The 26,626-nt window shown below is 35.1% G+C and overlaps 1 protein-coding gene across 2 annotated transcripts in view; it reads right to left on the reverse strand.

Annotated features, from left to right (window-relative positions):
- Nucleotides 1-26,626, reverse strand: part of LOC142337663 (uncharacterized) — a 454,746-nt gene that overhangs the window by 55,767 nt on the left and 372,353 nt on the right. Inside the window, exons 2-4 of one of the 2 annotated variants that reach the window (XM_075387099.1) lie at nucleotides 9,076-9,173; nucleotides 8,774-8,883; nucleotides 4,931-5,091 (exon numbers count right to left, since the gene is read on the reverse strand). In XM_075387099.1, coding sequence (XP_075243214.1) covers nucleotides 4,931-5,091; nucleotides 8,774-8,883; nucleotides 9,076-9,159 — 355 coding nt within the window. In that variant the 5' untranslated portion in view covers nucleotides 9,160-9,173. Of the gene's footprint in view, nucleotides 1-4,930; nucleotides 5,092-8,773; nucleotides 8,884-9,075; nucleotides 9,176-26,626 lie in introns of both variants that reach the window. The other variant, XM_075387108.1, reaches the window with a different exon arrangement.

Below are 26,626 nucleotides of genomic sequence, written 5' to 3' on the forward strand. Positions count from 1 at the left end.
ATCTTATGCTTGAGAAAGATACCAATCTCTCTCAAGCTTAAGATATAGAAATTCAAATTGTGCCTTGAATTTTGACTTTTTGTACATTAGTCCTTTTCTAAAAAAAATGTTTGTGCAAAATTGCACGTGAATAAAATTCGGACCCAAATCAGCCCGTTTTCAGCTGCTCGTTTACTATATAGTCCCAGGATAGTCACCTCCTTTCTGTTCGTGGCTTTTCTACTGCTGTTATAACTCGTCTCCAAAAGAAGAGGAATGAAACACAATACATTTAGTCATATTTACGGCGTTTTATAATAATAATAATAAATTGTTTCCAGAGTATTAATTAGAAAAAAAAGAAACTTGCTCTTTTACATTTAGAAGTTGATACCGAAATTCATTTATGGCGTTTTTTACGCCGTCATATTTACGGCGTTTTATTTTCAAGTCTCGACTAAATGCCAAAAATAAACGTTTTCTAAAATTGAAATCCAATACTCTAATACTAAATTCCAACAGCACCAGTCCTTATGAATTTAACCTCTTTGTCTCGACTTAAATGGGAATTAATTGGTCGTTAATGTTTTTTTTTAAACTTCTACGTAGTTTGCGCTCTTTTGAAAATTAATACATCTTTCTCTATCCCAATCGCAACTAAGGTTAAAAAAACACTGTGGCTTTGTTCTGCAGTCTCTCATTTCTATTTAAGCCATAAAACTTGCATCGTGCATGCTTTTCGGCAGCAGACTTATGCTTGCATGTTGTCGAGTTATCAATGGTGGACATTGAACACGCACTTATTAATTTTGCTAATTCGAGCCCTTTTAATATTTTGAGACATCTTAATCGACGATTGAAAGAAAAGTCTTATTAAGAGCTTATAAAAATTATCAGAACTTAATTCTCCAAGGTTACAGAATGGGATCAGACAAGTATGATTTGTGCACCCGTTTGTGCGACATTAATGTCTGAAAGAAACATGGTCTTCAATAGTTGCCCTGTTTTTAGTGCATTACACATTTTCTAAAAGCATGTGCTGATATAGAATAACGCAAAGCTCTTTTCGAGCTGTTCAAACACGCATCATCCTCAACTAACAATTAATTTTTAAAAGCAGCAAAGTTTATAAAAAGGAAAATAAAATAACAACGTTTAAGCCTATTCTCAAACTCAAATAACTGTAAAAGGCAATGGCCTACGTACATACTTGTTACGATTTACAACCAATGTCAAATCAAAAACAGAAGTTTATGCAGGAAGCAATATGAAAAATTCGTTTTAAAAAAATCGAATCTTAATAATCGCAAAGGCTTGGCAAATTTTTTGCTGAATAGCGATTTTATCAGGATTAGATGAAACAGTTTAAATTCTATTGCATGAGCAACAGTAATAGGGGATATAAACAACGAACACAATCACAGTCAACAAAAGTGAGTGCTTTCACCGTTGTTGAGTGCCTTCGCGTATCTAATGGGATTTACAGTGAGGACTTCTTTGATTTTATGATTTTACAGCCATAACTCGAGCTGGCGAATACATGTCGACACCATAAACAGCAATGATACTGCCTATCACAGCAGCAAGCTTGGCTTGTATGTATCATGGAATTTCATGGCAACGATATCTTTTTATTGCTGATAAAATTGACCCAAAATGACATAGCATTAAACAGAGCCCATGCGAGCGAAAAAAGTCAAAATAACTGAAGAGCTAAGACAGGAACACCAAATTCTTACCTTTCAGTTCATCCACTAATATTATTGTTCCGACCACACTTGTGGGGGGAGGAACTATATACTCGCATGGGTTTTTTTGTTCAGTCAATTTTGGCCGATCGATAAATTCATCGTAGAGAGTGATATCTTTAAAAAGCTCGTCCAACAAAAAATTCGAAATTGAAACGATTTTTTTGAATTTCCTAATTTTTGAGGAGTTATCGAGGTTTAAAATTTTGTGTGAACACGGGATATTTGCATGACTTTAATCACTTTTAGTGTAATTTTACTGTAAATTTAGATCATTTCTATTAAAAAATATTAATTCAAAATTAAATTTTAGGCTACAATATGCAAAAATTTTGTGTTACTAATAAACGAAAGACGATGAAAAGGCTAGTTCTGGTCTGATAACGAAGCTTACTATAAAAAAAATCGAATTCAATTCAAGTGCTGTTTTTTTAGAAAAATTTTTTTGTTTTATTCGTCACTCTGAGACTAGTCACTTTTCAAATCGAGGTTCAGTTAATGACAAAAGACATTTACAGAAAAATGATGCCCAATGATAAAAAATTCGTTTTCAAGGAATCGCCCATGTTTTCTTTTTGCTTCGACTCTGAATTTTCGTAACTTTAATTGAAATTTTGCTTTTCATTTTTCGATTTTACAAAATTTTTGGAGTCCTATGGCATAGATTCATTGACTAAAAGTGAAATAGGTTTCGTAATGAGCATTAAGTGAACCTATCAAGTGCTTTGAATGGACAACTAATGGCTGTTAAGAATTAGAATGAAGTTTCGGATTTTTTTTCAACATTAACCAATCATAAATTCAACTTCCTGATTTGTAAGTCAGTGTCAGTAAATAAAGTACCCCGTTCCTTCCTAATGCAACCAGAATTAATCTGTTTAGCAGTATTATCTTCTAAATATTGGTCATTTGACTACAATGCCACAAGATTTCACAAAATTTTTTTCAAATTTTTAGATGTTTTCGTATTATTAGTTCCTTTTTAATTCTTATCATATTATATTAATATTGATAGCTCAACTGGCTTAGAAAATACGTTCATTGGATCATAGATAAACGTATGGTTTAATTGAACATTAACCAATCGTAAAATTGTATTCGTGAACTGTAAGTCAGTCTCCGTAATGTCAGGTCTCTTTTCCTTTTTAATTCAGCCAAAATTTGTCTAGTTAGCGGTTTTATCTTCTATTGGTTTTATGACTTCCATGCACGAGTTTTCATAATTTTTTTCTGTACATATTTTTTTGTAATCCTGGTTCCTTTTGAAATCTTATCACATTATCTTAATATTGATAGCTCCCGTAGGCTTAGAGAAGACGGTCAGTGGATCATAGATAATTTTTTCAGAGAAAAGCTTATGTTTTAAATGGCCCCGACACTTTCTTCTCGCAATTTTCTCTTGAATTTTTGGATTTTGACTGTATTTGTTGTTGTTTTTATAGTCTGTGAACTGTTGTAATGTCTTATTGATGCCTTTTGGATGACAAACATGGTTGTCGTCCCATCAAGGCATAGTCTAGAGTATGTATTGGCTTCCGCTGAAATTATTGAATTTAATGGCGTTAATACTACGGGTTTTCTTAAAAATTTCCTGGTTTTAATGTATTTGTTCGTATTTTTTGATTTTGTAAAGTCATGTTGTTAAAATAGAAGAATCTGATAGCTGTTAAAGAATTAATTGAAATTGGAAAATTTTTACAGAAACTTTATGTTTTTTAATAGCTTTTCACTCGACACTGATACTTTTCTTGCTCATTTTTTTTAATTTGCTGTTTTTGCCTGTTTTTTATTCTTTATGTAGCCGTAAAACGCTGACCTATCTCGTAAGCTTGTAACTGAACATTGAATGAATTGTGTCACTCGAAGCCGTCAGTTTATAGCGAATAGTCATAAAGTTCTTAAAAATTTTTCAAAAATTTTTCAATTTTTTTTAGATTTGTTGTTCTTTTCGTCAACTTGTAATTTATTCTCATCATTGAGAGGTCCCATACATTCCCGCCATACATTTTAAAAATTAACATTTTTATTGGTATTGTGACGTAACTTGCTTTTTTTGTAGGACAATATGCGTTTTTACTAAGTTATGTTAGTGGTGTATTTGTTTCTTTTTCTCTTCCTTTAGCACAATAGCGTAATAACAGATACAAATGATTTTCAAATGTGGCCCAAATGAACTCATTTTTTTAGTATACATTTAGCTAAATTAGTAGAAATAAAAACATTATTCAGATAATAGCTAATGATTTTAATTAATGGCTTCAATAATTTGTGTTTTCGCAAATTGTTTGTAGTTTTTTTAGTTTTTCTGTGTCTCTAGTCCGTTTCCATGACTTAGTCTCACCAAGGACAGGTCCCGATGGTTTAATAATGACTTTTACTAATTTTAACCAGAATTATTTCGTTATAAGCTAATGATATTTAAGAATTTTGAAATTATTTGGTTTAAAAAATGTTGATCGATTTTCGAATTTTGCCTAATTCTTTCTTCTCTTCGTCGATTTGTTACCTAGTCTCATCATGTAAATTTTTCATCTGCTGTATAGTCAGGAAAAAGTAACTTAACTGTGTAGTTAAATTTTTATCTGATTGCTTTTTGACGTTGTTACTAGGTGCTTTTAAGTTTAGATATTGAGTTCTTGCCTTGAAATTTTTGTTTTAGCTTGTTTTGTTGCTTGTTTTTTTTCTCGTAGTCTTTTCAATGGCAGAACTCGCGAGTGTTGTAATAGGTCATGGCACTTTGTAATTCAATAAATAGATAGGTTTCGTAACGATTTTTTTATTTCAAGCATCTGTTTTTGTTATCTCTTCATTTGGTTGACAATTAGGTCAAAAATGTAGATGAGCTCGGGTCGGAACATCATGTGCGAACGCACATTAACGAGCCTCCTTGTTAATCTTATACAGACAGATGCATGAGGAAATGCACAGCACAATGCCTTATAACTAAAAGTTAATACCAGAAACCTTGAAATGAAATCAAAACTTTAAAAAGCTTTTAACTCGAAGCATCAACACAGTATGTCTTAAATTTTGTACACAATACAATCAAACAGGAAAAGAGAACAAAACGCCAAATTTGCGTTTCATCAGTAATTATCGCCAAAAATGTGGCTACAGACTAACGATACCCAACTCCTGTGGTTAATTCATTATAGAAGAAAACCCTCGAGACGAACTAAACAGATACACGAAAGATAACTTACAGCCAGTTTTGGTAGAGAAGGGCGAGCAGTCGAGTTTGAGTCTAAGGACGGGGAGTGATGAATGCTGGAGAGCCAATCTTAAGTCCAAATCTGTAAGGAGAGACAAGTACACGTCTTCTCCTTTGTCGTCCTTCGACAGATAGCTGATTGCAAAATCTTGGCTAAAATCGCACAAGAATTTGTACAGGGGAGACAGTGCTGGATAAATTCGAGGGCTGGATTGATTTTGCTGGATAAACAGCCGGAGGAGTGCTGCATAAATTGCAATTGAGTTAGCTTAGGCGTGTCTAACCAACTGGCTGACCATTCTTCAAAGAAGAAAAATGCTTACGGCAAACATGATCGATGTTTATTTAATCCCAGGTAATAAGATCAAGAGCTGCTTTAAAAATTGTTCAAAATGATATCAAATCCAAGTCTACATACTCATCAAAGTTCTTTAACTGAGTGTGAAAGTAACTGTTAAGAGTTACTAAGACAGGCACTATCAAAAGCAATGGAGCAAACGAGTTTTTTTTAGTATAACAGGCATATAAAGCAAGTTTATGAGCGGTAAAACTAGACCAAACAATACTGCTTTCAGGTTTCCGGGCGTTATCACATGATTAACAAAATTGGATGCACGCTACAAAAACGTAAGCAGAACTCCGACAAATACTTGGAGACACAATAGCTATCTCGAAGTTAATATGGTTAAATAATAGGTTAACGAAGCCTAATATGTTTATAAGTAATACAAAATTTAAAAAATGTCTACAAAAAGCCATAAAATGAACAGGCCCAAATAACACCGATGAATTGCTCTCGAACGACTGCCGAGGGCTCAATTCTATAGTAGCTTCCTTCAGTAGGTCGAAGAGGTAGCTAGCTTGTAGTGGGTAATGTGTTCATAAGTTCACAACTAAGAGGCTCCAAATAACGTTATTAGAGGCTATTATAAAAAAAAACATTTAAGATTCAAGGTGAAACAATGAGAACAATTTTGGCACACTTTTCAGCTGAGTTTGCTTTCACATCAAATAGTCTCTTTGACAAAAAAAACCACACTGACAGCTAAATTGCCTTTTCTGTTAACTGCCGCATATTAAGTTCAGTTGCTGCAAGTTAAAGTCAATCGAAAAGTTTGAAAAAGGTCCAGCAAAAACTTGGCATAAAAACACGACAGCAAAAAAATGAAGTTAAGCCCTCAAAGGCATAGGGATTAAATTAGAAAACCAAGGTTACTTAAACAAGGAGGCTCGGTAATGTTCGTTTGCACATAATGTTTCGACCCCGCTTATCCACAATTTCGGCTTAATTGCCTACCAAATGCGGAAGAGATACAGAACTTTCGAAAAATCTCCCATACCGATCGAAAATAATTGGTCTGTGAATAAAAAATGCTTCCAACTCAAATCACTTAGAAAGGTAAATAACGCCACATTAGTGGGCCGATGAGACCTGCCTTTATTACGACTACGAGATAAGGAAACCAAAATAAAAATCCAAAACTCAGCGTCTAAATTTTTGAAAAAGTTACTTAACCAGGTCAAAATAGGGTCAAAAAACTTTCACAAAACCAATCAGTTTGAAATTCACTAGCAAAAACATAGGACCATTCACTAGCAAAAACGTAGGACAAGTAGACAAAAAAGATCAAAAATGACAAATTTAAAAGAAATATGTTTGTTTTCTAAAATAAATCATTTCAAACGATCAAAACCATTATATACCGATTGAAATTACAAAAAAGTTTTTGCTCTTTTATACCTCAATAAAAAGACTTTGCGACCTGTCATTAACCAGAATATGTCGTACGTCTAGAAAAACAAACGACAAATTCAGATGAGAAACACAGAAATTCCAATAAATTTTGAAAAACGGTGTCGAAATTGTTGAAACCATTATCAATTCCGCAAAAACTAAAATATAATCAATTGCACGTTCATTGAACATCAATAATACGAGAAGAGACCTCTGAAAAATGATAATACTTGACAATTATAAAAAAGACAAATTTTTATTTTTCGAAAGCAAACAATTTCAAAGACATTAGCTATCAATTTAAATCATTAACATGGTTTTTTTCAAAAATTAATCAGATATGTCATTAATCAGAATGGATCATACGTTTTCAAAAAAAACGATAAATAGACCAAAAACCAATTTTTTGCGAAAAACCGGTATCGAAGACATAAGAACAACAAGCAATTCACTAAAAACCTTAGACATGTGCCTTTACTCAAAACCAATGAATTGATATTCGACCAGCAATTGCTGAGATTAGCCAACAGGTAGACCAATAACAACAGCAACGCGCAAATTTTCAAAAAAAAGTTAACATAATTTTTTCAACCGTTGGTTCCGAAGTCTTAAGCTATCAACTGAATAAAATTTTAGCTATCAACTGAAATCAGCAAATACGTTCCGTTTTTCATCCAGAGGAACCAGATTTTAGACCTCAATTTATCCAGAAATTATCATACGACCACAAGAATAACAAAAACTAAATATATAAATTAAATTTTGCAAAAGAACCGGTAACGAAGCCGTTAAAGCAATGCTCTGAAAACATTCGATAAGTTTAATTGTACCCTTCGTGAACATCAAAAATTCAATATGTGAATTGTAATTAATGAGACTAAGTAGCTAGTATTAAAAAAAGTACAGAAAAAAAAAACAAAAACAAAAAAAAAACAAAATTTTAAAACAAGATCTCAAAGTCATGAAAAACTTTAGCTACAAACTATCAACTAAAATCAGTAAATAGGTTACTTTGTGCATCCATGGACGTCTTCAATTGTGCCCCATTTTCGAACTCCACCTGTCAATAATGTGAAGACAAAAAACCTCAAAAGACGGGAAAAATTTAAAAAAATGTAAAAATTCGTAGTTTAAAAAACACAAAAATGAATAATTTTTAATCCATTAGAAAGACCATTTCAATTGACCAGTTTTTATTGACAATAAGCTACGTGTTGACCAATCACAGAGAAAAAAGTCAAAGATCAATAATCCATTGTTTGTATAGAAAAGATGAAAATAAAATAAGTCAAAACGACCATAAGCTTTCAATTTAAAACTAGATAGGTTTTTTGAGACATCTTAGGATGCCTGTCACTTAGACCGCTTTGATTTGATTTGTTGTTTTCTGTAATTAAAGTACAATAAAGCAAAAAAATTTGATAAACTTTCAATGTATCAACTGAGTACAATCCGAATTTTTTGGCTTTCCAAATACAGCGATAACACTAAAACTAGCCTTGCTATTACCATTCGTTCATTGAGACTTTTTTGTAACGAATATTATAGATATGGATAGATTGCCTAAAATTAGCGAAAAACCGGTAAAACTTTAATTCAAGAACACCCACAAAGGATCCACATGCAAATCTTAAGCTTCGACACTATAATATGACAAAACGTTTATTTTTTTTTCGACAAATGGAGGAAAACTACATATGAATATTTTCAAAATCATCCCTTCAAGGCCAAGTGCCGGAGTAAACATATATTTATGAGTATGTAATAATTATGTTTTCAGCAAAAAAAATATTATTGGAGACCTGAATTATCAATCTTTGTACGTCTGATGTTGCAATCGATGTACAGTAAGGTCGCAAATTCATTACCCGCGAATGATGACTTTTTAACGGTAAAAATATTACCTTATAATTAGAATATCACAAAATTAAACCAAAGAAGTCGAACCGTGGGTAGTAAAAAAATAATTTTCGTGTAATAGGGGGATAAACTTACATAGTCATCAATTTCGTTTTAAAAAATTCAACCAGTTAGAACGCAAAGAAGCCGTGCAGAAGGAAACAATTAGGTATTGTTAATGACAAGAAACTAAGAACTAACTCGGTTATTTTGAAGGCTTCAACAAGCAGCATTCGAAGCACCATATTGTTAGTCACGCGGGGGTCGAAAGAAAATTTTCTGCTCTCGGGTTGATGCAGGCCGTTACATTTCTAAATCACATATTAGTAGGATAATTTATGCAGTTAAATGTCCGTGCCCGATATTATAGAAACTGTTATCGATCGAATGAAACTGTCGTAACTTTCTAATGAACAATTTTTGTCGGCGACTGACATGAAATGCAGCAATTGCAACAGAGCTAAAAACGTGCCTTGAACTTGGCAGCTAAAAATAAAACTTACCATCACAAATACGCGCACAACTTCTAGTTCCTCTCTGAGAGCTTTGGGCTTCAGATTGAAACTCTTGAACATATTGTCCAGCATAGCTCATTGGCAGCCTGAAAACACAGAACAGAATAAAACGAAAAGCAGCAATGTCAACATATCAGTATCGCATTGATTTGCAAAAAAAGAAGGTATAATTTAGCTAACAAAATGAAAACATAGTTTTCATGTGATGTATTTACGACATCAATTAAGTTTTAGTTAACTTCAGATGCCATAGTGTTCAAATTAATATCTGACGCCTCTAATTGCTTTAATTGATTTTCAATTACTGTTTCATCAATGTCAGGGTTCACTTAGCTTTCTAGCGTAATTGAAATGTAAGTCCTTGCAAAAGAGCGGAAACCGAGAATTTTTAAATATAATCCACTAACGTTGAATGATTTTCACTTGAACAACAGCCGGGACTATATTCTATTGTAACTTGCTTCAGCCAAGAGGGGAAGGATTGATTGTAGTTTTCGTCAGCGTTAAGCGGTGGGGGGGGGGGGGGGGTAAATTCATTAAGGGGTTTCAAGCGATGTTATTAAAGCATATTATGGAAATATTATATAAAAAAGATTTAAACTGAAATAATCAAACCAGAGCTATTTGGATCACACAAGCTCAATTTCCTACAGCCAGGAAAGTAGCCGAAAGCGTACCAGTCTATCGAAATGGCGACAAACAGGACACTTCCAACTACACACTAATCCGCCTCTTGTCTGCAATCCCAAAATTGCTCGAAACACTCATCTTCAAAAAACTGATTTCAGTAGTCTACATATCCCTAACACCTGCACGGCATGGCTTTCGGCAAAAACGCTGAACAACGTCAAATTTAAAAGAATACCTCCATGAGATCTTCAGCTGCTTGGACTCCACCAACCATGTCTATCGCACAGAATTATAGGAAACAACCCTGTGACGCTCAACATAAACGTCAGGAAACTTTGGAGGTGGTGCCAGCATAATCTCATGTCAATGAACCTAACAAAAAGCAAGCTGCTATGCATCAAAGGCTCCGCCCAAATATATTTGTCAAACTATACCTTCTAAGCAACCCAATCCATTGAAGATAAAAACATTGCTTGAAATTTTCCAAAGAAAAACCATTTCTTGGATCTTCAAACCAAGCTCAAGAGGCATCTAATACAAGGACAAACTTCGGAAGCTAAACATCTTTTCACTGTCTCTATATCAAGAACCTCTTCTTGCGTTAACATTCTCAAACATTTTGTCGTGAAAGATTAACATAGTGGCACAACCATGTTAGCCTCGCCGAAGTGGGCAGCCGGAGTGCGAAACTCATCAGAAAATATATATGAAAGCAAATGTGGTAGCAGAAGAGTGAATCAGATATTGGGTACCGAGGATTCAACCTTGCTAGTCTGCTCCGCGATTGCTTCAAATAGTACATCCTTTTTTTGCTCAACATGACAAAAAGCGACTCATGGAACTCAACAAACGATTTCTTATGTCCCCACACCTGGCGTCTGTGTGGCTGCGATAATTGTAGAAACTTAAAGCAACTGATCTTTAGTTTTGTTATTATTGTTATTTTTATTTGAAAACATAACCGACTAATGTTTGACAAATGGTTCTCAAACGAGCGGAAGTGTGGGGCTTTAGTATTCACTAACATAGTGTCCTCAGCTCTACAATTCATCTTGTTTCTGAAAAAAGGCCAGAAAAATTTGTTCAGGCGAAAACTGACAAACGAATAATTTTGCTTGTACAAAATATTGCTTTAAGAAGACCAGCTCCCAAAACATGTCAGCAATCTCCGTTGGAGATAAACTAAAAAACAACAACAAACACGCGCAAAACGAGCTATTATCGAAATGAACTTATTGTTCAGCTTGAACAAATAGCGCCACAGTCAATGAGACTGGCCGGAGTCAATGACTGTTCACTATATTTTCGAATCATTAAATCAATTCAATTACGCGCAATACCTGTCGGTGACACCGGTCATCAATTAGAACAGGCTACAAGTAACAAAAACAAACAGAAAACAGGGGGAAATTGATTTTTAAAAAAGCTGACATTTTCTAAAAGATTGCTGCATTTGGTCCAAACCTGCCAAAAATTGTTTATTGGTGAATTATACACTAAGAAACCATCGGAGCTTTACCTCCGGGCTGTACCTCTTTATCCCATTTCCAATTCACACAAACTGAAAAGCGTCAGACGAAAAATTGCAATAAATAGAGCACAGAATTATAAAATAATTGCTACCGTTCGAGAACAAATTAACAAAATTTGAGAGCAATTGAAAACTCTGGTTTAAAAAAATTCGTCTTAAAAATCAATTCTTTAAAACAAGCGAATAAAGTGGAGCAAATTGCTCTCAAACAAATGGCGAGCGGAGCGGTTTGCTTCGTCAGTAGCTAGCTACGGTTTAGTGATGCCCGTTTTCGCATAATTAAAATAAATTTTATTTTGAGGACTCCCAGCAAGCTGGAGAGATGTCCATGAAAGTTCAATGGCTCCAAGATTTCCGAAATATTTGGCAGTCGCAAGCAATTAGTCACGTACGCAGGTTGTTTTCTTTTGACATCAAAAATTGCCAGAAGGAAGCTGTTATTCGTTTTTTAAGGCCTGCGGAATCGAACAATTTTATGTATAGCGGAAGATGTTTGAAAACTCTGCATGTTCCAAGCAAAAATCCATGCAATGTTACGCCGTTCTTGCTTTCAGAAATTCAAGTTTTCAGACCGTTACCTTTTATTGTACGAGGCATACCATAATGCTGGCACTGATACATCTTCATGATAGATGTTTGACAGTTGTAGCGGACTAAGGTTTTGGCAGTGGAGCATTATACGCAGCAGTTTTGCCCATTAAACGCAGCAGTTCATGATAGTTGTTTGATAGCTGTAGCAGAATTAAATTTTGGCAGTGGAGCATTAAACGCAGCAGGTTGCTTGTAAAAAGCGGTTTCGGATATCAGGTTGTGCAATCTTTTAGCACCCATTTTAGATTTCTCTTTTGGAATTTTTCGAGGTTGTATAAAGAATGCTTGTTTAAGTTAAGGAATGGTTACGCGTAGGGTACAATTGGCAGAATCCTCGTCGTATATACTAATTTTAGATTTACTGTTGGTCTTCAAGGAGGTGTTGCGTTTTTCAATCTGTAGACTTTTTACAGCTTTCTTCAGTTTTCCATCAATGTGTGTATTGCAAATGAAACACATCGATGCCCAGGTCTTTGAATTATTCTTATGGACTTACGGATTCATAATTTAAGACAAAACTTTTATTCCAACCATGTTCTATTACTCGAGTTTCTTTTTTTTGGAAACGCTTAAGGTTAAGGTTGATTAATATTTTTTTGCTATCAGTTCAAATTGTCTGCAAATAATAAGTTGCAAGATTTTTGAATATGTCTGGCAGGTGAATGATGAAAAAACAATCAGAACAGGTCCAAGTGTTGAACAATCCCTGTCAAGAGTACCTATACCTAATTTCATTTATTTTGAGCAACCAGTGGTACGTAATGTTTTCTGTCCTTAAGGTTTTGTTAACAATTGCCGGACACATCCGCTAACACCAGCTTGTTTTATTCTATAAAACAGCCCTTTGTGCGGCACTTTGTCGAAAGCTTTAGTAAAGTCAGTATAGGGCGAAGGAATTTCAAAATGAGGTTCACTAACAAAAATTTCGTTTACCAGACTGTGGTAAGTGAGCAGGTTTGCAATAAAATTAATTCTAGCTTTTTCAGATGGTTTTTTTGTAGAAGTTTCTACAGTCAAATAACCTTACAATTTTCATGTATTTTGCTGGAGAAGTTTAATAAACCACTGGTCTGTGATTTTCCACTATACATGTATCAATTTTTTGTGTATGGGTGATTTTGCTCCACCTTTTCGGTCGTCGAGCAAAAATTGCAGTCTTTTGTATGTTTTTAATTTGATGTTAAAGGCATGACTTTGGAGTTCTGACAGTTGCTTGAGAAGATTGAAAGTTTTCCTTCTGGCTCTTCATTTGATAACATCACTTTCTTCAAAAAAGACTGATCCAATTTTCAGACAAATTAAATTTTTAGCGTTGTTTGGTTTATTGAAAGTAACTCTTCTTTAGCGGGGCTGATAGATGAGTAGACTTTCTCCTGCATTTATCGTGTTGTTTCTTTATGAAGCATTAGGGTGTCAGAAGTTTTTGATTTTTTAATCATTGATTTGAAACAATTTGTAAATAATTTTCGAAAAAAAATATGTCTTACGATACAGGAAAGGTTGACTTTGGTAATCCATTTTGTCTCTCTACTTCTTAAGTCAAAAGTTTTTCCATTTCCGATAATTTTCGCCTGCGTTGGGATGTCGGTATAAGTTTGTAAAATTGCCTCTGAGTTGAAATTCGTTTCAAGATGTTAGTTGTGTTTGGGGTGTACCATTTCGTGATGTTTTGCCCGGTTTTCCTACTTGATAAAATTAATTCTGTTATTTGGTCACAAAGTTGTTATATCTCCGCATTCATTCGATTTATATTCTTAGCACACCGGTTTAAAGTGGTTTTGGGCCATGTATTCTCACATTGGTTCGTAACCAGAAGAGCCAAGTTGTAATAGCATTAATTAATGGTTTATTTGTGATAGAGAAATTAAAAGATATCGGTGTTTGACGTCACTTTCCTTGAACCTCTGGCAACTTAATGTCAATGCTGACCTTAACTTGAATATTTTTTGCAAAGATTGCGTTCATAAATTTATTCCCACGGGTCGGTAAATCAGTAACGTAGTAGTATTAGTAGTAGTAGAGAATTCGGGTATGTTTCCCGGGGCTTCAATTTGTGCCCCTGTGTCGGTCCAGTTTCAGTTGTCCAGTTTTTTCCAATTGTTACAATTATCACATCTGCAAATTACACGCCAGGAGCATTTGTTTGTTAGGCTGAATTGAGTTGTGAAAAAGTGCCAGTATGCTTTGGTGATAGTGTGTTTGTTTAAGTTGCCTCCAAATTTTCGAATACTTCTATTTACAACGTTGTACAGTTGTTTCGTTCGGTGGAAGAAGTTTTCATCGGATTTGACTAGTCGGTTATTTTCAATTTTCAATTCACCTCTACAGTGTTGCCTTGTCCTCTCGTCTTCAAGGGTTTTAGAATTTGTCTAAATGTCAAATTCATTACGTGTAATAGCTAGGAAGAGAAGAAGATCGTGCAGTTCAACGTAGTGACAGAGTGGGAGGAGTTTTAGACTAATGAGACGTTCTTTGTAACTTTGAAGTGAAATTCCTAGAATGCATTTAGTGGCCATGATCTGCACTTTTTCAATTTTGTACATGTTGGTGCGGTTTGACAACCATGCTTGTGAGCAGTACGTCAGTATTGGAACAATATAACCAGTATAGCAGTTCATTTTGGTTAACGTTGAGCCGATGGCTGACATATTTCGTTTTATTTGGAAAAAAGCACTAGTCGCTTTTTGCACTCTGTGGTTGCAGTTGCCTTGCCATGAGCGATTTGATGTAATTATTAAACCAAGGTCTTTTTGGGATTCAGTTGGTGTTATTTAAACCGTGAGATATGTTCAAAATTGTTTTCTTCAATATTAAAACTCGTATTTGCGTTCCAATGTTCTGCGGAATCTTTTGTCTCCATTTAGGATACAAAATGTACTGTTAAAGAGAGAGAGAGAGAGAGAGAGAGAGAGAGAGAAAGAAAGTGGCCTAAGAATTCGTTATCGTCAATTTTATAACGGTATATACTAGTCTTTGCGGGGTTAAAATGTTCAGATGATGTCAGGTTTCAAGAGTGGTAATTGGAGAGCAACGCAAAAGTTTGCAAGAATTCTTTCAGGTTTCCTTGAAATGATTCATTTTTCACGGCAATTAAGACCACTGTGACGTGACAAACTTGTCTTTCTTTCGCTGTTGTTGGCTTCTTAAGATGTCATATATCTCTACATTGTTGACGTTTGATTTCAGATATCTTTTCTTCAAGCACAATAATAGTTATGGATTTAAAACTGTAGTTGTCGCAAAGTTCATTCTTTGTTCAAATTTTATAAGACTTTCAAAGATCAGCACTTAACAACTTTCATAGTCTGTAGTTTTCATAGTCTTTATTTTTTGAACTTTTCGTTGTCCAAAGGTACTGTGATTCCGTTCTGGAACTGCTCACAATTTACTATTTAAAGTTTAGAGGTTTGATATCCTTCGATCAAAAGCTCCAGTCCCTTCTTTAGGTACCATCTACTTTTATTGGTGATAGTATGTGAATTCCACAATCCTTCAGTCTGTTCTGGTTTGCTTTGCTTATTGCAATTTCCAGTCGGACATCCCGCTTTTCGTTAAAATTGTACATTTAGAAACCAGCAGCGCTTAGAGAGAGGTGCTCAGCAAGTTAATGCCCTCCGGGTTTTAGCCCTCCGGGTTTTACATTCTCATCTCATTTTAATTTCACGCAAATTTAAAAGTGTCAAAAAACGCAAAATATAGACCTAAAACTTAACAAATTCTACCTCTAGAGTACTCTTAGAATTTCGTTGGAGACCAAATTCACAAAGTTATTGCTTGAAAGCTGTTGAAAACTCTGGTTATGAAGAAAGTTGTCTTAAAAATTGATCGTTTAAAATGTAACCAACTGAAGTTGGGTAAATAGCTCTGAAACAACAGGCGAGCTGTTGACTTCGTCAGCAGCTAGCTAAGAATGTGAAGCCAGCTTTCGCATAATTGAAATTAATTTCATTTTTCCGGATTCCCAGCAAGCTGGAGGGAGGACCAAAAAAATTAAACGGATTTTAATAGTTCAACGCATTTGACAGTCGCAGGCAATTAGCCACAAGCTCGAGTTGTTTTTATTGTAATTTGACAATTAAAAAAGCCAGAGGGAAGTTGGTATTCGTCTCTTATTCCATACAGAGACCAACAACTTTATGTATGGTGGTAGTTGTTTGACAGCTCCGCATGTTCTAGAGCAAAAATCCGTGTGGTATTTTGCCGTTCTGACAATCCAGAATTACTCTTTTTAAATCGTAACATTTTTGTACGATAAATCCCATAGCGCTGGCACTGATGCGTTGTCATGATAGACGTTTGATAGTTGTTTCAGAATTAGTTTTTGACCGTGGAGCCTTATAAACAGCAGGTTGCATGTAATATGCGTTTTTGGACATGAGATGTGCAGTCTTTTAGCACCCTTTTTAGAATTTGCTTTTGAATTTTATTAAGAATTTTTGACTTTTATATACCAATATTAGCTTTACTGTTGGCCTCTAAAGAGTTGTTGCGTTTTTCATCGTATAAAAGTTTTACAGCTTTCTTCAATTCTTCATCAGCAATATATTTGTGTCTGTTGCAAAAGAAAACACACTTTACGTAGATGCCCAGGTCTTTGAAATACTCTTTTGGAATTACGGTTACGTAATTTATGACAAAATATTTGCACAAACCATGGAAATGAAGAAATACAATTTACTCTTCTGACGATTACATCTTATACTAGAGTTTCTGTTTAAAAGAACTCTTTAGGTCAATAAAAGGTTGATTCAAATTTTGCTATCAGTTGCCATGAAGTTCAAGTTATCTGCGAACAGAAAATTTTAGTAATTTTTGAGTATGTCAAGCAAGTGATCGATGAAGAAACAAAAACAGAACGGCTCAAGTGTTGAGCCCTTTCTTTCAACAGTACCAATACCTAAATTTCTTGATTTTGAGTAACCAGTGGGTACGCAACGTTTTCTGTCCTTGACCTCTTATTAACAATTGGCGGACCAATCCGCCAACACCACCTTGTTTTTTTTGATATAACAGCTCTTTGTGCAGCTCTGTGTCAAAAGATTTAGCAAAGTCAGAATAGGTCAAAATATTTCGGAGTGAGCTTCACTAAGTAATAATTTGTTCACCATTTTGTGGAAAGTGAGCAGGTTTAAATTACAGATATAGTCTTTGTAGAACAACGCCGGTTTTTTAAGATGGTTTTTAAAGAAATTTTCACAGTCAAATATTCAAACAGTTTTAAATTAACCTGCTGGAGAAGTTTTATGGATCATTGGTCTCTAATTTGCCACTTGATATGTTTCATTTTTTTGTGAATGCGTGATCTTGCTCAATTTTTTCAATCGTCGAGCAAAAATTTTAGTCTTTTGATTGGTTTGAATTTGATTTTAAAAGTCATGACTTTGGAGTTCTAAGAGCTGCTTGAGAATATTGAATGTGTTCTGTCTGGTTCTCTCATTTTGATTACATCAGTTTCTTCCAAAAAAAAATATTTTCATCCATTTTTAGGCCAATCAATTTTTTAGCGTTGTTTGGTTCATTGCAAGAAACTATTTTTGAGCAGTGTAGAGAATTGGGGATGACATAAAAATATTATTTTTCTCTAATGGCCTCCGGACTCCAACAAAATTATCTACGAAGGAAGATAGGTGATAGCTCCGCATGTTATAGAGCAAAAGTCTGTGTGGTATTTTGCCGTTCTCATTTTCAGGAATTACTGTTTTTAAGCAGTCATTTTTTTGTACAATGCATCCTACAGCGCTGGCACTGATGCGTTGTCATGATAGACGTTCGACAGTTGTTTCAGAGGTAAGTTTTGACCGTGGAGCATTTACGCAGCATATTGCATGTTATTAGAGTTTTCGTATAAGAGGAGGTGCACTCCTTTAGCACCAATTTTAGAACCTGTTTTTGAAATGCTTCGGATTTGCAAAAACATATCATGTTTACGTTAAGGAATGGTTACGCGTGGGGTTTATGGGCAGAAATTGTGACGTGTATATATCAATATTAGCTTTACTGTTGGCCTGTAAAGAGGTGCTGCGTTTTTCAACGTATTGAAGTTTTCCAGCCTTCTTCAATTTTTCATCAATATATATATATATATATATATATATATATATATATATATATATATTTATATATATATATATATATATATATATATATATGTATATATATTTATATGTGTGTGTGTTTGTGTGTGTGGGTGCTGCAAGTGAAAACAAGCATTACGTAGATGCCCAGGTCTTTGAAATACTCTTTTGGAATTACAGTTACGTAATTCATGACAAAATGTTTGCACAATTCATGGAAATGAAGAAAAAGTCTTTTAGCACCCTTTTTAGAATTTGCTTTTGAATTTTATTAAGAATTTTTGACTTTTATATACCAATATTAGCTTTACTGTTGGCCTCTAAAGAGTTGTTGCGCTTCTCATCGTATTAAAGTTTTACAGCTTTCTTCAATTCTTCATCAGCAATATATTTGTGTCTGTTGCAAAAGAAAACACACTTTACGTAGATGCCCAGGTCTTTGAAATACTCTTTTGGAATTACGGTTACGTAATTTATGACATAATATTTGCACAAACCATGGAAATGAAGAAATACAATTTACTCTTCTGACGATTACATCTTATACTAGAGTTTCTTATTAAAAGAACGCTTTAAGTCAATAAAACGTTGATTCAAATTTTGCTATCAGTTGCCATGAAGTTCAAGTTATCTGCGAACAGAAAATTTTAGTAATTTTTGAGTATGTCAAGGAAGTGATCGTTGAAGAAACAAAAACAGAACGGCTCAAGTGTTGAGCCCTTTCTTTCAACAGTACCAATACCTAAATTTCTTGATTTTGAGCAACCAGTGGGTACACAATGTTTTCTGTCCTTGAGGTTTTATTAACAATTCACGGACACATCCGCCAACGCCAGCTTGTTTTTTCTATATAACAGCACTTTCAGCTGCTCTGTGTTAAAAGTTTTAGCAACGTCAGAATAGTGAAAACGAACTTCAGAATGTGCTTCACTAACTAAAATTTTGTTCACCAGTTTATGGTAAGTGTGCAGGTTTAAAATATAGAGCTGTTCAAAAAAACAATACTGGTTTTTTGAGATGGTTTGTTCAGAATTTTTCACAGTCAAATACTCAATCAATTTTAAAGTGGTTTGCGGGAGAATCTTTTTTAGATTAATGGTCTCTGATTTGCCACTATATATGTAACATTTTTTTTAATTAGGTTATATTGCTCGAACTTTTCAATCGTCAAGCAAAACCTTTAGTCGTTTTGTTCTGACAGTTGCTTGAGGAAATTGAAAGAATTTTCTCTGGTTCTTTCAACTTGATTTCATCATTTTCTTCAAAAAAATTTTGATCCAAATTCCAGACAAATCAATGTGTTAGCGTTGTTTGGTTTATTACAAGAAACTCATCATTAGCGGGAAAGATAGGTGGTGATGATAGGAAGCTGTTATTCGTCTCTTAAGGCCCACAGACTCCAACAAGGTAACGTATGGTGATGGATGTTTGACATCTCCGCATGTTCTAAAGCAGATCCCGAGTGGTTTTTTGCCGTTCTGACTTTCGGGAATTCCATTCTTAAGGCCATTTTTTAGCTACGAGGCATCCCATAACGCTGGCCCTGATGCGTCGTCATAATTGATGTTTGATAGTTATAGCCCAATTAGGTTTTGGCAGCGGAGCATTACAAACAGCAGGTTGCATGAATTAGCGTTATTGAAAAATGAGAATGTAAAGTTTTTTAGCACATATTTTAGAATTCTTGGCAATGTTTCGAGTTTGTCTAAATATATCTCCTTTAGGTTTTGGAATGGTTACGCGTAGGGTACAATTGGCAGAATCCTCAACACGTACATAACAATGATGGCCTTGATGTTGAACTGTAAATAGGTGTTGCATTTTTCAACGTATAGAAATTTTACAACCGTACACACATTACGTAGACGCCCAAGTCTTTGAATTACACTTACGGATGTACGGATACATAATTTTACCTAAAATGTTTGTTCAAACCATGCAAATGGGAAATCTGCTTTTCCCTTTTGCGGACTTCATCTGATAATTCGATTTTTTTTCTCAAAAATACTTTAGGTCAACGCTGAATATAATTTTGCCATCACTTGTTGCTAAGAGGTTCTTATTGCTTGACCTTTTCAGCCATTGAGCAAAAATTTCAGTCAATTGGTTTTTTGGAATTTGATTTTAGAGCCATGATTTTGAAATTCTGACAGTTGTTTGAGAATATTGAATGTATTTTTTTGGCTTTCTCTAATTGATTACATCAGATTCTTCAAAAAAATTTGGATTCATTTTCCAGACAAATCAATATTTTAGCGTTGTTTGGTCCATTGGAAGAAACATTTCCTTTGCGGGGCAGATAGGTGGAGATGATAGAAAATTGTTATTCTCTTTCAAGGCCTACGGACTCCAACAAAATTGTGTTTGGTGGTGGATGTTTGACAGCTCCGAATGTTCTAGAGCAAAACTCCGTGTGGTATTTTGCCGTTCTGACATTCAGGAAAAACTGTTTTTAAACCGTTACTTTTTTGGACGATGCATCGCATAGTGCTGGCACTGATGCGTTGTCATTATAGATGTTTGACAGTTGTTGCAGAAATAAGTTTTGACCGTGGAGCAATATAGGTATTAAAATGCATGTAAGTAGCGTTTTCGGATATGAGAATGTGCAGTTTTTCATCACCCATTTTAGAATTCGCTTTGAAAACGTTTGATATTGTTTAAATATATAACTTGTTTTTGTAAGTGAATGGTTACCCGTGGGGTACATTGGCAGAGTACTCGATTTTATACCAATATTAGCTTTACTGTTGGCCTGTAAAGAGTTGTTGAATTTTTCAACGTTTAGAAGTTTTACGGCAATCTTCGATTTTTCATCAAGTAAAACACGCATTACGTATATGTCCAGGTCTTACGAACTTACTTACTCATAGTTTAGGACAAAATATTTGTTCAAATCAAGGAAATGGAGAAATACGCTTTTTTTCTGCGAAAAACATCTTATACTCAATTTTCTCTTCTTAAAAACGCTTTAGGTTAAGGCTGAATAATATTTTGCTATCAGTTGTTGCCATGAAGTTCAAGTCGTCTGTAAATAAAAAACTGTAAGATTTTTTGAGTATGTCAATTAACTTGTTGACGAAGAAACAAAACAGAACGGCTCCAAATGCTGAGCCCTCTCTGTCAACTGTACCAAAACCTAATTTCCTTCAACCAATGGGTACGCAAAGTTTTCTATCCTTATGGTTTTTTTTAACAATTTGCGGACACATCTGCCAACATCAGCTTGATTTTTGTATATAACAGCTCTTTGTGCAGCTCCTTGTCGAAAATTTAGCAAAGTCAGAATAGGACAAAAACATTCCGAGTGAGGTTCACCAACTAAACTTTTGTTCACCAGTTTGTGGTAAGTGATCAGGTTAAAAATAAAAATCTGTTCTTTTTAAAACAATGTCGTTTTTCCAAGATGGTTTTTAGAAAATTTTCACAGTCAAATAATCAAACAATTTTAAAGTAGTTTGTTTGAGAAGTTTTATAGATCATTGATCACTAATTTGCCACTTGATAATTATCATTGTGTTGTGAATGCGTGATCTTTCTCGACTTTTTCAATCAACGAGCAAAAATTTCAGTCTTTTGATTGTTTTGAATTTGATGTTAAGGGCATGACATTGAAGTTCTGACAGTTGCTTGAGAACACTGAAAGTATTTTGACTGGTTCTTTCAGATTGATTTCATTAGCTTCCTCAAAAAAGATTTTGATCCATTTTCTGACAGATCATTTTTTAAGCGTTGTTTTTTTTTTATTGGAAGAAACTCTTCTATAGGGGGCAGATAGGTGGGGATGATAGGAAGCTGTTATTCTCTCTTAAGGCCTAAAGACTCCAACAAAATTAGGTATGGTGGTGGATGTTTGACAACTACGCATGTTCTGATGCATCGTCATGATAGATGTTTAGTAGTTGCAGAGGAATTAGGTTTTGGCAGTGGAGCATTATAAGCAGCAGGTTGCATGTAATAAGCGTTTTTGGATATGAGGACGTGCAGTTTTTCAGCACTTATTTCAGAATTTGTTTGCTATGCTTCCAGTTTGTATAAAAATATCTCGTTTAAGTTAAGGAATGGCTATGCGTATGGTACAATTGGCAGAATTCTTGACAAGTATATACAAATGATGGCTTTACTGTTGGACTGTAAAGAGGTGTTGCGTTTTTCAACGTATAGGAGTTTTACAGCCTCCTTCAATTTGTCAACAATATGTGTGGAGGTTGCAAGTGAAAACACGCATTAGGTAGATGACCAGGTCTTTGAATTACGTTTACGGATTCATAGTTTAAGATAAAATGTCTGTTCAAACCATGCAAACGATGAAATCTGCATTTCATTTCTGCGGATTCCGGAAACAACTCACTTCGGTCAACAGTTTGTGGTAAGTGAGCAGGTTTAAAGTACAGGTCCGTTCTTGTTAAAACAATGCTGGTTTTTTTAGATTGGTTTTTCTCAAATTTTTTTGCAATCAAATATTCAAACAACTTAAAGTAGTTTGCTGGAGAGGTTTTATAGATCATTGATCTCTGATCTGCCACTAGACATGTATCATTTTTTGTTGAATTGGTGATATTGCTCGACCTTTTCAGTCATTGAGCAAAAATGTCAGCTTAGTGGTTGTTTGGAATTTGATGTTAAAGGCACGCCTGAGAACTTCTGACAGTTGATTACGAATATTGGAAGAGTTTTTTCTGATTCTCTCAATTTGGTTACATCAGTTTCTCCAAGAAAGACTTAACTAAATTGTTAGCGTTAATTGGTTTATTGTAAGAAACTCTTCTTTAGCGGGGCTGATAGATGAGTAGACTTCCTCCTGCATGCTTCGTTCTGTTTCCTCATGAAGCATTAGGGTGTCAGGAATCTTTGATATTTTGTCGTTGACTGGAAATAATTAAAAAATATATGTCTTTTGAGACAGCAAAGGTTGATTTTGGTGGTCGGATTTGTTTTTCTCTACCTCTTAATTCAAAAAGTTTTCCAGTTCCAGTAATTTTTGCCTTGGTTGGGACGTGGTTATAAGTTTGTAGTCTTTCCGTTGAATTGCAATGCATTTCAACATGTCATTTATGTTTGGCGTGTATCGTTTCGAGATGTTTTTCCTGTTTCTCTTTCTTGATAAAACTAATCATATAACGAGTTCGCAAAACTGGTAAAACCTAAAAATCCGTATTGATTCCATTTACGTTTTTCAATACTTCGATATAAAGTTATTTTGAGTCATGTATTCTCACATTGATTCGTAGTAAAAAAAAAGCCAAATGTAATAGCATTCACGACTTGTATATTTATGGCAATAAAGAAATCAAATCATTTTGTGGTCAGGCTTTTCATGGAGCTCTGGGAACTTAAATTCAAAGCTGGCGTTATCTAGTAAACTTCCTGCAAAACTTACGTCGGTGAAGACACACGTCTCTGAATGAGTACCGCATTTGAACCGTGAGGCATGTTCAAAACTTTTTTCTTACCAACATTGAAACTCTTATTTGTGTTCCAATGGTCTGCGGAATTTTTTGTCTCCTTTTAGGATGATAGATGTGCTGTTAAAGAGAGAGAGAGAGAGAGAGAGAGAGAGAGAGAGAGAGAGGGAAAGAAAGAAAGAAAGAAAATGTCCTAGTCTTTTTACGGTTTAAAAAAATGCAGATGATTGCAGGTTTCAAGAGTGGTAGTTAGACAGCAAAGCAAATACTTGGAAGAATGATTTCAGTGTTCGTTGAAATAATGCTTTTCTCACGGCAATTAAGACACCACCTTGACTTGACAAACTCTTTCTTTCGCTGTCGTTGGTTTCCTAAGATGTTACATAACTCTAAATTGCTGATATGAAGCTGTAGTTGTCGCAAAGTTCATTCTTCGTCCAAACTTTATAGGGCTTATAATGATCAGCACTAAATAATTCAATCCTTTGTGTGATTGCTGTTTGTCCAACAGCATTATGATTTTGTTCTGCAACAGCTCAAAAATTCCTATTTGAAGTTTAAAGAGTTGATCTCCCTCGATCAAAAGCTCCAGTCTCTACTCTTCTAGTGTCAATGCTGATAAAATGTGAATTTCAACAATGATCAGTCTGTTCTGGTCTTGCAATTTCCAGTCGGAGATCCCCGACACTTTTCAAAGTAGCAACGACATTTCTAGGCGTAGTTCTGTCTTTGTCAACTTTCCATTATTGTTGCGGCCTGTGAAATTTGGCCTAAATTATTAGCTCTGACATATTTCGATTATGTTCTTACTGGAGATTTTATTCCTTGGCTTTTTTGAGGTCCTCAGAGAGCTCACCCACCCGAAAAGGTGAGACATTATTGTGATGTTTGCCGGCTTTTTTATACATATTTTCTGAAATGTCCTGCAAAATGTCCTCAAATGACCTCTTATAGTTCTATACACTTGACCACTAACAGGTTGAGCAAGTTGGCTCCTCAGAGGTTGAACAATTTGCCCTCTAAAAAGTCAAATAACTTGGCTTCTAATCGTTTAATTCACTTAAATTTTAATAGGTCAAACTCCTTGACCTATATAAGGTCAAACCTCTTGACCCGTAAGAAACCAAATAACCTGACCTCTAATAAGTAAAAATCATTTAACCTCTAGACGGTCAAACCAAGTGAACTCTGAATGTTAAAAATACTTTACCACTAATAGCTCAAACAATATCACCTCTTTCAAATCAAACGGCTTGAGCTGTTACATTATATACAATCAAGGAAAATGGGAGGTCAAAAATCATCAATAGTTGGATTACTTTGAAAACTAAACAATTTCAGAAGCTCAGACTAGAGCTAGAACATCAATTTGAGTCATGTATGGAACTCAAAGTTGTGTGAGTATCTATGATAAATTTTAATAACTAATGTCACAACTCGACGCGCTTAGTAACCAGTTTTCTAATTGGAAATTGTGATTGCTGAAGACTACCTCAGCAATGCAGCCTTCTTGACAAAGCTAAAAAAAAGTTGCACAAATTGAAAAGAAGAGCAAACTTCCCGTCCGGTTTTCTTCAGCGCGTCCGAGCAGCGCCACTCTATCACGCAGTAATCGAATACCGATTCCCTCTGCCTCTGAGCCTCTGGGATATGTTCAAAGTACGCAAGAAAACCGACAGCATCAAGAGGTCAATGACTGGGCAGAGCAGCAATCAACATCCAGCCCCACTACTATTCATAGGCAAGTGCACTCCGCCATGGAAATTTTGCAAGAAAAAAACAACAGAGTCATCAGTACTGATGTACAGAATAGTCTCCAACCATAAGCACTGGAAAAACCGACAATGACAACGTAGCAAAAAACCAAAATGAGCCCGTTCAACCAATAGAACCATCTGTGAAAGCAACAACTTTTTTGCAGAGCTCTCTTCACGCAACTTGCGCGTTCCCACAATAGCTCAAACAATATCACCTCTTTCAAATCAAACGGCTTGAGCAGTTACATTATATAAAATCAAGGAAAATGGGAGGTCAAAAACCATCAATAGTTGGATTAGTTTGATCTTTTCACCAAAAACTAAACATTTTCAGAAGCTCAAACTAGAGCTAGAACATCAATTTGAGTCAGGTATGGAAGTCAAAGTTGTATGAGTAACCATGATAAATTTTAAAAACTAATGTCAAAACTAGACGCGCTTATCAACCAGTTTTCTAATTGGAAATTGTGAACGCTGAAGTCTACCTCAACGATGCAGCCTTCTTGTCTAAGCTAAAAATAAAAGTTGCATAAATTGAAAAGAAGAACGAACTTTCCTTCCGACTTTCTTCAGCGCGTCCGAGCAGCGCCACTTCATCACGCAGTAATGAAATATCGATTCCCTCTGCCTCTGAGCCTCTGGGATATGTTCAAAGTATGCAAGAAAACCAACAGCAACAACAGGTCAATGACTGGGCAGAGCAGCAATCAACATCCAAACCCACTACCATTCATAGGCAAGTGCAGTCCGCCATGGAAGTTTTGCAAGAAAACTACGACCGAGTCTTCAGTACTGATGTACAGAATAGTCTCCAGCCAGAAGCACTGAAAAAACCCGAGAGTGACAACGTGACAATAAATCAAAATGAGCCCGTACAACCAATAAAACCATCTGTGAAAGCAACAACTTTTTTGCAGAGCTCTCTTGACGCAACTTGCGCGTTCCCACAATAGCTCAAACAATATCACCTCTTTCAAATCAAACGGCTTGAGCAGTTACATTATATAAAATCAAGGAAAATGGGAGGTCAAAAACCATCAATAGTTGGATTAGTTTGATCTTTTCACCAAAAACTAAACATTTTCAGAAGCTCAAACTAGAGCTAGAACATCAATTTGAGTCAGATATGGAACTCAAAGTTGTATGAGTAACCATGATAAATTTTAAAAACTAATGTCACAACTAGACGCGCTTATCAACCAGTTTTCTAATTGGAAATTGTGGACGCTGAAGACTACCTCAACGTTGCAGCCCTCTCGACTAAGCTAAAAATAAAAGTTGCACAAATTGAAAAGAAGAACGAACTTTCTTTCCGATTTTCTTCAGCGCGTCCGAGCAGCGCCACTCTATCACGCAGTAATGGAATATCGATTCCCTCTGCCTCTGAGCCTCTGGGATATGTTCAAAGTATGCAAGAAAACCGACAGCAACAACAGGTCAATGACTGGGCAGAGCAGCAATCAATATCCAACCCCACTACCATTCATAGGCAAGTGCAGTCCGCCATGGAAGTATTGCAAGAAAACTACGACAGAGTCTTCAGTACTGATG

Source organism: Convolutriloba macropyga, chromosome 1 (assembly GCF_964194025.1).
Source record: "Convolutriloba macropyga chromosome 1, txConMacr16.3, whole genome shotgun sequence".
Lineage (NCBI taxonomy): Eukaryota > Metazoa > Xenacoelomorpha > Acoela > Convolutidae > Convolutriloba > Convolutriloba macropyga.